At 41.8% G+C, this 11,424-nt stretch overlaps 1 protein-coding gene across 4 annotated transcripts in view; it reads right to left on the bottom strand.

Moving 5' to 3' along the window:
* Positions 1-897: 897 nt before the first annotated feature.
* pxylp1 (2-phosphoxylose phosphatase 1) overlaps positions 898-11,424 on the bottom strand; it is a 28,913-nt gene continuing 18,386 nt past the window's right edge. For all 4 annotated transcript variants that reach the window (XM_075474012.1, XM_075474011.1, XM_075474010.1 and 1 more), the window contains 3 exons: positions 11,121-11,253; positions 4,604-4,743; positions 898-2,928 (listed from right to left, as the gene is read on the bottom strand). In XM_075474012.1, coding sequence (XP_075330127.1) covers positions 1,901-2,928; positions 4,604-4,743; positions 11,121-11,253 — 1,301 coding nt within the window. In that variant the 3' untranslated portion in view covers positions 898-1,900. The remainder of the gene's footprint in view (positions 2,929-4,603; positions 4,744-11,120; positions 11,254-11,424) is intronic.

Raw genomic sequence — 11,424 nt, 5'->3', positions numbered from 1 at the left:
TCAAACAATAAAACGTGCCCCCCTAACATGGTCAATATGAGATAAATTAATATAATTTAAAACTCAACATCAAGGGGTGTGACACGACTGTCCGCAAGTATGATAAATAGAAAACTTTTACCCCAGTAGACTACATTTGTGGTGTCCCCAGTGACAACTGTGCACCCTTTCATTCAGATACAAATAGTCTTGTATTGCCAGGACAAAAGGAATATCCATATACAGAAAATGCCATTTCTCAATCTGGTTATTGCTTTCTTCCAGTCAACATCTGCTGACTGAGGACTGTGAAATGGAATAAAAGAGGACGAGCAGGCTGAAAGCATGAGCTGAGCAGTTGATATCGTTTGAGACTTGTATTGTGTTCCTGATGATGATGACACATGGTGTGTCTCGTAGTGGCGAAGAAGCACTCGTGATTTTTCACATTTATATGAATTTATTGACTGTGCGATGTCATTGTAGCAATGTCGACAAAGTGGATAACTGATTGGAGCAGATGGGGCACACTGCCTTAAGGTTTGTGGGGCTAATCTGCCATCTAGTGGCACTGAGCCACCATCAATAGTTGTGGTTTCACATTACTGGTGACTTATTTACAGAAAGGCAACAACTACTTAACTTCAAGTACTGCAATCCATGTCAGAAAAAAAGGAAGATGTAATCAGGAATCTTGGGGGACGTTCAGTCAGCTGCCCAAATTTATATCTAATCTATTTTCCACATTTTTTCCCCAGGGATTGTATACCTCAGTTTAACCTTGAGTTTAGTATAATTCACGAGTACAAAAAATAAATAAAAGTACTTCACTTCTTCATTCCTTTTAAGAGGGTTTTTAAGCACTTTTTTCATCAGTTGTGGTTTCAAATATTTTTATTGGCTTGAACTTGAGGAAATGCACCGTTAAACATTCATGTATCAGTACAATAATCTAATTTGATGATTATACCATATTTTTGTGACTTTATGTGCATCTTTTTGACAAAGTTCTGTATCTTCTGATGATTTAAATAGGACTTTAAAAGTATCATTTTCACAAATCCATTTTATACACACACCAGTTGCAACTAAAGGAAAAGAATACAACTGACAACAGAAACAGAAAGTTTATTTTACTTTGCATGTGCTTAAGAGATCAACATTAACCTTGATTAGGTTCAGCAACAAATACAATAGTAAAATACTCAATTATAGCAACATATATATATATATATATATATATATACTATAGCCATGACTTAATGTAAGGAGGGAAAAAAATAAAATCAGTTCTTAGAAAACAAAGAATAAAAATACATAAGTGTCAAATCCTTACAGTTAAAAAGGCAAGGACTGCAATGAGTAACTCCCAGAAGTACAAAAAGTGATTAAAGACAAAATTGAGTGTTGTGGCCTAAACTAGCCCTATGTGAATTTTCATTTAAATTTTTCTCTATTTCCAAAGAATTAATAATCCAGCATTGCATTTCCATCTTTAGCATCCTCTATTATGCAGAGCATTTGGTAACAAAGTAATTTTACAACTCCATGTTATCAAGAAATGTAGAAATAAAGTGGCTAAGTGCCATACAACTTCCCTCAAGTTCTTTGTCAATTACAGATACACTAAAGTCAACATAAAATAACTCCAAAAATTTTTTTTTTTTTTTAAAAGGCTAATTAAACATAATTTGTACAACGGTCCTAAACTGAAGACCTCTGACCATGATATTATTTAAATTACTGTGTGTTTCTCACTCATTTCTGCTCAGGAATGTGAAGGACGAACTACAAAATATGTGGAATTGTAAGAAACAGTGAGGAGCATGAAGATGCAGCCTCTCCAAAAGTGAAACACAACAAGAGAAGTGCAGCCATCTGACACTGCACATCTTTTATCAGTGATTCTCCTCTCCATTGGTCAACCAGGGCGTCTGTAGCAGGCCTCCTTATAAGAAGTGGCATTGACAACCCTGAACATATCTTTTCTAACAAAAGTTAGGAAGTTTTTCAGAGGGCAGAGTGGCTGGCTGACATGACGGTCAAGGGTGCGACAGAAGGCAGTATGAAATGTCACATCTTCACCATTGTACAGCACCCTGATGAACGGTTCCGCCTCCTGCAGTTTCGACCTCTCACCTTTTCCAGCCCTCTTTCTCGCCTGCCCTTGTGTCATAGGGGGACTCTTCCACAACTCAAAAACTATTCTTGCTGCAAAACGTGGAAACCTGGCATCCTCTAGTCCGAGGGCGCTAAGCAGCGGGGCCATTGTGACATCGTGAGCTGAAGAAAGGCTGAAGATCTCCTCACCCCCTGCTCGAGAACCCCGGCCAGTCTCACTGACCTTAGCGACTCGTTCCATCTTGGCAGCGGTTTGGTTGAGATAGGGGTACATGGCCAGGGTTGCGTATTTTCGGTACAGCCCCATTCTTTTTCGATCCACCTCATCATCCAGCTGCTGCTGACGAATTACAGCAAACTGGGCCAGAGTCAAGCATCCACCGGTGCCACTATCTCCAGTGGGAACACACGGGAAAGCAAGGCCGTGGCACAGGTGGCACAACAGGGAGTCTATAGGGTTTGCGGCTCGGAGCTGGCGGGTGAGAAGGCCTAAAGTACGTGCCATGTCAGCATAAGTCCTCTCCAGTTTGGTGTCGGCCACTCTGAGGCGATATTGCCTCCTCTGCTCTTCCTCGAGGTATCTGCTCCTGGCAGGACAGTCGCATGCAGAGCCACAGAACAATGTGCTCCACTGATGATGCACAGTTAGTTTGGTCCAATCAAAGTCTGGAAGGAAGCCATAAAGGAAGGCCAGTCCACTCTGGAGAGTGCGGCTTTTACTTGTAGTTTCCAACCATACCTGATGAGGTGACCAATCAGAGGGTAGGAGACTGTGCCGTTTGTAAGCATGGTGGAGGATCTGCCCATTGCGAAGATGCTGCACTACACCTGCGAAAGGATGGAAACAGGAACATTTGACTTTCATTTACACTTGACTGCAATGAACATCAAGGAGGAAGAATATAGCCTCTACCAAACAAAATGAGACAGCCATTTGATCAGATCAATTGCTGCTTCTAGAAGAAGTAAAACTGAAGTTGTTGTCTTTGCACCCAAGCGCTATAGGATGAAACTGTCCAGCTATATAGTTACTCTACATGCCATATCCTCATCCATGCTCCTAGTCCTACAGTATCCAAGAACCTTTTTGACCAGCATCTGTCCTTTTATTCACATATAAAACAGGTTTCTAGGACTGCCTTCTTTCACCTTCATAATATTGCCAAAATCAGGAACATTCTGTCTCAGAATGATGCAGAAAAACTGCTCCATGCATTTGTTACTTCAAGATTGAACTACTGTAATTATTCATTATTGGGGTGTCCCACATGTTCTCTAAAAAGCCTCCAGCTGATTCAAACTGCTGCAGCCTGATGAGAACTAGCAGGAGACATCTTATTTCTCCAGTTTTAGCTTCTCTTCATTGGCTCCCTGTTAAATTCAGAATCAAATTTAAAATTGTTCTTCCCACATGTATAGCTCTTAATGACCAAGCTCCACCATAACTTGAAGATCTCATAGTTGGGGGCAGTTGGTGGCATAGTGGGTTAAGCAGCCGCCCCATGTACAGAGGCTACAGTCCTCACTGCAGCTGGCCCCGGTTCGACTCCCGCACCGGGCAGCCCTGTGCTGCGTGTCTTTCCCCTCTCTCTGCCTCCTGCTTCCTGTCTCTCTCCAACTGTCCTAAAATTTAAAGGCATAAAAAGCCCCAAAAAATACTTAAAAAAAAAAGATCTCATAGTTGGATATTTTCTCAACAGAGCACTTTTCTCTCCGACTGCGGGTGTACTTGTTGTTCCCAGAGTTTCTAAAAGTAGAATGGGAGGCAGAGCCTTCAGTTATCAGGCCCCTCTCTGTGGAACCAGCTGCCAGTTTGGGTTCAGGTAGCAGACACCCTCTCTACATTTAAGATTGGGCTTAAAACTTTACCTTTGATAAAGCTTATAGTTAGGGGTGGCTCCGGTGACCCTGAAACATCCCATAGTTATGCAGCTATAGACCTAGACTGCTGGAGAACCTCCCATGATGCACCTCTCCTCACTCTGCTCTTTACTCTCCGTGTACATATGATGTTATTGTTGTCATTAACTTGTGTTTCTCTTTCTCAGCAGGTATCCCTGGCCTGGTGTTATGGTGCTTGTTGTCCCCTCCTTCCTGTCCTCTAAATCCCCAGCTGTTTGAGGCAGATGGCCGCCCTTCCTGGTTCTGGTTCTGATGGAGGTTTCTTCCTGTTGAAAGGAGTTTTTTTTTTCTTTCCACCGTTGCCTCGTGCACACTCAGGACAGGAGAATGGATCGAAGAAAAGTTTCTGTGCGATCTGTTGGTTTCCTTTCCCCCTTTTTTTTTATTTTTTATTTTTAATCTGGCTCTGTATGAATTGGACTAATTTGGAATTTAATTGATTTGATTTGATTGTGATTGTATTACAATGAATTGGATTCTCACTGGTTTGAATTGGACAGTATCTTTGAAGTGCCTTGAGGTGACGCTGTGGCGCTATATAAATAAAACTGATGTGTGTGATACAGTTTTGGTTGAGGTGAATACACTTTGGTCTCAGTACCTGTCTGCGTAAGTTCTCCCATCTCACAGGCACTGTGGTTGGGTAGACGGGGAACAGAGCCCAACGGCGACTCCCAGAGGCCCTTACTCCCTCGACCCATGTGATTAATGAAAGAGTTCAGCAGTGGGTGAGAAGGCTTCCTGTAGGTGGAGAAGTATGACAAGAGGAAAGAAATATAGTTGACCAAAGGTGTGCACTACAGTCTTATAAACACATAGCTACTTTAAACTCTTGCCATAAAATATAATTTAATTGAAATTCAAACCCAGTTTCTGAGACAAAAAGCAAAAAATACTGAAGGTAAATATTTTTTCAAGACAATGTACCATACATATTATGGCTTATTTCTGCCAAGAGATCTGCAGCCTTTCCTCTTCGTTTAGAAAATTGGATCCAATGCTGTCAAACATGGTGCGGCTATAAAATGACTGTGCTGGGTGTTCAATTGTATAAGCAGAGTAACCCATCAGCTCATGTTGTTACGCTGCAGAGACAAATGCAAGCAGAACTGACACAGCTATCTTATTGTCAGCTTACAAGAAAATGAAAAAATGATGTCATCATATAATACTTCAAATTCTAATTGAAGCACAAAAATAAGACTCCATCTTCACAAGTTAGGATGTCCTGCCTTATTCCAACTGATAAAAAACTTGATATATTTAGGTTTTAGAGCTTTGATTGCTTGTTTTGATATTGCAAAGCAAGCAATCCAATATCACCACCTTGGATTTGGGATTTTTAAAACGCTGAGTAAGATTAATAATTATAAGAATAAGTGATACAAATAATCATTGAATGCAGGCATAAACACATGGGAAGCCAATGAGACATTGGATTATCAGTATAAAGAAAAATCAAACCATTTTGTATGATACTTGTGACTACATGTGGTAGCCACTCTCTACATACACCACCAGGTGTCTCTCTTCCAACACAGCTCGGCTTTAACAATATGTGTGGGAGGTAATGGTGAAGATGGAGATCTAAAAAGATCAAAGAATTTATAGCTGTGGTACACACAGTGTACAGAGCACACATCAGAATGCAGGGCTGAGGAAAGCGAGAGGAGCAGTTGATGATCCGATAGATTAGAGACGATTGAAGATTACCGTTTAATTTAAAAAAAAAAGTCTGTGGGAGCTGCAGCTCAGCTCGGACAGATTAAGAGGATGTGCACACCAAAGCACACGCTATTCCCCATAGAAATGACTGAGTGGTTCAGGAAGGACACATAAAAAAATACGCCTTTCTTTCTTTAACCTTCAATCCTGCCTCTGATTGTTGTTGCAGATGTAGCACAACAAGGCCTAATCCAGTGGCTACCTGACACTTCAGAAAGGCCAAACTCAAGCAGACAAGCGTTTCTCTCTATATGTCATGTCACAGCAGCCATCATCTAACCCTAACCCTCCCTGCATCATTTTACCTTAACATTCATGCTTATTATAATTTAGGCACATCAAAACACATCCAAGGGCTGAGTGTAATTTATCAAAAGGCTATGCCCATCAGAGCTCCATTCTACTGTGGGGAGATGGGATCAATTTAGATTTCATTGAGTACACTGGTAAACTGAATGGAAACGAATGGAAACACCTAAGAGGTAAAAAGCCTCTATTAGGTTAATTGTAGTAAACCAAAGATTACAGAACCAATTACATTAAAACGGGATTATTATCTAGTGATTAGTAGGAAGAAAGAAAGGGACAGAGACATGAGAAATAGGCAGAATCATGAATGAGGGATTAACAGAGAAGAATACAAGATAGTGTGGTAAAAACTGGGATTGTGTGCCAAAACTGAAGTAAAAATAAATGAGTGATTGGTAAATGAAGACCTTGAGAGATACTGTGCTGGTGGAAGACTAGAGGGAGGCAGAGAGGGGATGTTGCCTGCAGCGGAAAAGAGCTCAGTTAACCGCAGACAGAGACAGTGGGTCGGCGAGCTGGTGCCAGGAGGGACACACACACACGAGCACACACACACACACACACACACACACGATTGCACTCCCTGTAAGGATCCAGTGCAGGGAATATGCTAGTTCAGTTCCCTGTAATTGCCTACTGCTCTAAACAAATTTAGAAGAAAAAATTTTTTTTTAAAAAGTTTGCTGCCTGTGCTTTCATTGGCCTGGCAAAAAGAAAGACTTACTCGTTAGAGCTGACTGAAACTCCAACTGCATATTACATTCTCCATGTAAGGATGTAGGAAAGCACCCAATTCCACCATGTTTTGTTTTGTGTTCTGTATAGTAGAATGAAGTGATGATGTGCTAAATATGAGATAAGACAAAAGACCATATGAGATAAGCAAAGAGGACTGCTTCTCCTTCAATTAAAGGTGGTAAATGTAACACAGGATGTCACACCAGAGCAATAGTCTCTCAGACAAAAACCAAGAAAACTGAACTTCACTTGGAGCTATTTAAGCAGTTTGTACAGCTCTTCGTCTCATTAAAAAACAGATCAATGTTGCAGCTGGAGAGTGTGGTTTCCTACCTTCTAGAACATCTGAACAGAATATCTAAGCATCATATCTACAAACTAAAGCAAAGGGAAGCGATGCTTCACAGCATTAGTGCTTTTTTAGTTTTATATTCGCACACAAAGTACAAACAAATAAAACACTCCAACCTCCATCATAAGAGGCTTGTGTTCTGACTGAACTCCGTCCTGCTTATAGATCAAGGGTACTAAAAATGTCATTCAGCTGAATGTGGATTTTATATCACTAGCAATGTTCCAATCTGCAATAGTGTATAAACCGTGCCAGCTCTAAAGATTAGGGTCTGCCTGTGCCTGTTCAGATGGGTAAAGCTGACATGGCTGTAGTGAGAGCTTTGTGCAAAATTAAGTCCCTGGCTAAATCTGAACTCAGGTACATGGCCTAAAAGAGGGGATTCATCCCTGGAAAATTCATGACCATATGGACTTTTCATTTTCAGGATATGACTTGCTTCTCCCCCTTTTTTGAGGCTATAGCATGATGTATTCACATGCAGGGTTGACATAAACTCGAGTTAATATATTCAGAGAAACTGAATGTCAGAGTGCTCATTTCAGACTTCGGAGGTTCAAGTGCAGAGGCAAGCTGGCTTTTAATTAATGCCTATCAGGAACTCTCATCCTGTCCTCTTGAATAAGCCACAGTGTCTGTGCGAGCAGAGACTGAGAAGAAGTGATACAGATGAGGACTTAGAGCGTAATGAATAAGATAACATAATAAGATATTGAGTTGGAGTGTGTCTTATCCAACCATCCTCTGTACTGACTGCGTTCACAGAGCTGCTTACTGAGAAACTTTGCATCAACAGACCACAGAATCATAAAATTGTGTCTGTGAGCACGTGTGTGTTATCAAATGCTGCTGGAGTAGCCAGAGGGTACTCTAGCAGAGGGCTGAGTGCATTAGCCGTCGTTAGATCAGCCAACATCTCGACAGGAGAAGAGCCAAGTGGACAGATTTTATTTGTGAGGGTTAAGTTCAAGCAATTGTTAGCACAAACCTGTAAATATGTTCCAACCACTTTTCATCACCATCATTCATGTGAACTTGCTACCAAAACACACGGCTGAAGCAGAAATCTCCACTCCCTCTCGCCAAAGGCAGACCAGGCTGAGTAGTGTGCAGCGGAGACACCTGGACAGCTCTACCTGCGGCAGGTCACAATGTGTGAGAGGACTTTCTCAAAGTGTTCGAGGTCAATCTGCCCTTCTGTTGCTTGCTGGGCTTGAGTTTGCCATGATAAGCTTTAAGCATGTTTTTTTTTTTTTTTGAGAACGCTAAAGCGTCTTCTGGACAGTTTTTGTCAAGACAATTAGTTTTGAAATTTAGCAAGATAAATATATTATGCATTTTGAGTATTGAGTATTGTGCTTCCAGGTGTATTTAGAACATTTATTGAAAGTGCAATTATTTTGCAGTTAATCATGAGTTAAATACGGGCAATCATGTGAATAATCATGATTAAAGATTTTAATTGATTGACAGCCCGAATATACATCTATCATCTCCGTCTTTTCTGAGGTTGGGGCGTGGAGGCAACAGGTCTAGGAGGAAAACTCAGACATCCCTCTCCTCAGAAACATTCTCCAGCTCCTCCTAGGGGATCTCATGGCGTTCCCAGGCCACGAGGGACATGTAACCCCTACAGCATGTTCTGGGTTTGCCTCGGGGCCTCCTCCCAGTTGCATGTGCCCAAAAAACCTCCGAAGAGCCGTGACCAGGAGGTATCCTAACCAGAGGCCCGAATCACATCAGCTGACTTTTGATGTGGAGAAGCAGTGGCTCGACTCCGAGGTCCCTCTGGATCAGGGGTCACGTTAACTGAATATTTTCCGTCGTTGACCGTTTTTTTAAGACAGTGACGGAAAAATCTGAAGGCCATCTGTCATTTTGATATATTGCAATTCACACCCTTGACCACTTGGTGGCGAGTGAGCATATTAATTAGCTATGGTCTCTCTTGATGCATGACCACGTTATCGTTTAATTTCATTGATCATATGTAGCTACTGGGGCCACAATCAGTGGTTTAATCACTGCAAAGAAAAAGTTACATGTAGGCTATACATCTGCTTGATGTGTGATGGCACGGTGTGGGATTCTCTGTTCAGCTTGTTCGGACTGAATATTAATTAAAAATGAATAACAAATTAAATGCTATAGCTGGGTTTCAGTTACGTCATCACGGGAGCGTGCAAATTTAAGTTGGTGGGCTGGACGCTTGACTACAGCATAGCAACAACATGGAGAATATGGAGATGAGTGAATATTGTCGTGGTTTGGAGCCGGGATATAGGGAAAGGTATTTGGCGTTAGTAGGGAAATACATTGGGCGTGACCCATACTTAATGAAATGTCAGAATTTTCGCAAGATCGGAACGATTTGCCGAATATAGAGGCTGTGGACATAACGATCTACCTGGTTCTCCAGACATCTTACTACACCAAGCAACAGATGAAAGCCCACAAAAGTTTGGAGGCATACAACTATTACCACAGCGGATGGATCAGCAAACTCGGAGTAAAACGTCTACAGAATGATTGTGTTTTAGTGTTCGCCAGGGTAAGTTTGTTTTCTGTGTTGTTTATGGTGCATTATCCCAATGGAAAATGCAGTGTGTACTGCAGGGCTGGACAGTAAAGCAGAACTTAACATGTTGAATGCCGAGCTGTGAATGTTGGCACTCAAATAACAATCAAAAATGTTTATGTTTTGATAAAATGCCGAGATCCAAATATCCAAATGCTGACGTCGGAGCCCAGTCCACTGACTCAGTAGCCAGCAACGCGCTGGGGCAGCCTTCAAAACAAAGCCCAAACGTAGCCCGTATTACATTACTGTTGATTGGCATTTAACAACATAATACTTTACTGCGCTACTACAAAATAGTTAGATTTCGCACATACCTTTGACGAAGTGGTCACCGCAGACACGAGCATTTGCAGATTCAGCTCCTCCAGTCTGTAAACGTAGGTTAGCTATCCACTTTTTGCGGCGTTGTTCTGTGAGTTTTTTCCATTTCTCACCTGTATGGGCGATTACCTTAGGTACTCGATAGTAACCCTTTCCCTTCTCTCGGTTTGACCGATTGCAACATCCAAAAATGGCACAAAATGGAGGCATTTTGGGCAAAAAAGTGGCAGACAAAACACAGTGTTTTCAATGGGACCCAGCTCCAGTTGCCCACCACTTAGGTTTGCGCGCTTAGAAAATACAGAAGTGACGTCAAGTGAAACCCAGCTATTGAATATGTCATTCTTATCATTTTTAAAAAGAAAGCAACAGGTCAAAATAGATTATGATGGGAATTTCATGACCCTGTCAGTCAAAATGACAGACAACGAATAAGTCTAGCGCAACATCTGCTCTGGATGGTCGAACTCTTTGCCCTACCTTGGAACAAAGATGGACCAGTAAATTGAAAGCTTGGCCTTCTGGCACAGCTGCCCCCTCAAAATAACGGACTGGAGCAGCGCCCTCATTACTGCTGACAAAGCCTCAGTCCGTCCATCTCTCGCTTCAACTTTCCATCATTTGTAAACAAAATCCCGAGATACTTAAACTCCTTCATTTGAAGCAGAGTCTAATCCCTGACCCAGAGGGAGCACAACACTTTTTTTCTGGTTGAGAACCACGGCCTCGGATTTGGAAGAACTGACTTTCATCCCGGCTGTTTCACACACGGTCATAAGTCTTCTCCAAGTTCACAAAACACATGCAGACTGGGTGCTCAAAATTCCAGAGCACCTTACCGCTGGGAAGCTTTTTAACTACCTCTGCCATGGTAATAGGCGAGTGTTCCTCGGACTCCACCTCCTCTGTGGAGGACCTGTTGGCTGGATTGAAGAGATCCTCAAAGTGCTCCTTCCACCACCAGTACATCTGTGTGTGTATATATATATATATATATATATATATATATACACACACATACACACACACACACATATATGCTCACTTCTTCTTTGTGTGTGTGTGTGTGTGTGTGTGCGTGTGTGTGCGTACCTGGTAGTGCTAGTGGATAGGGTGCAGTCGATGGTGGGTCGCTTGGTCTTAGGGATAGAATAAAGTGGATAGCGGTCACCATGGCGAATCATCACCTGGACAGACAGCAGCTTGTAGTCCACAGGACTGTGGCCTGTCAGAGGATGACGCTGATCAGTATGAACATTCATTTATTTATTTATTCATAAGATTTCCATGTTAGAAGTGGCTTAAGGAAGTGCTATTCTAATATCCATGGTGGGCTTACAACTCTTGTCTTCTATAAGTAAATATCTAACCAATCAAATTAGGCTATCTGAGGCAT

Source organism: Odontesthes bonariensis, chromosome 9 (genome assembly GCF_027942865.1).
Source record: "Odontesthes bonariensis isolate fOdoBon6 chromosome 9, fOdoBon6.hap1, whole genome shotgun sequence".
In the NCBI taxonomy this organism is placed as follows: Eukaryota; Metazoa; Chordata; class Actinopteri; order Atheriniformes; family Atherinopsidae; genus Odontesthes; species Odontesthes bonariensis.
The sequence above is the reverse complement of the archived record's forward strand: the minus strand, read 5'-3'. Positions and strand labels throughout refer to the sequence as shown.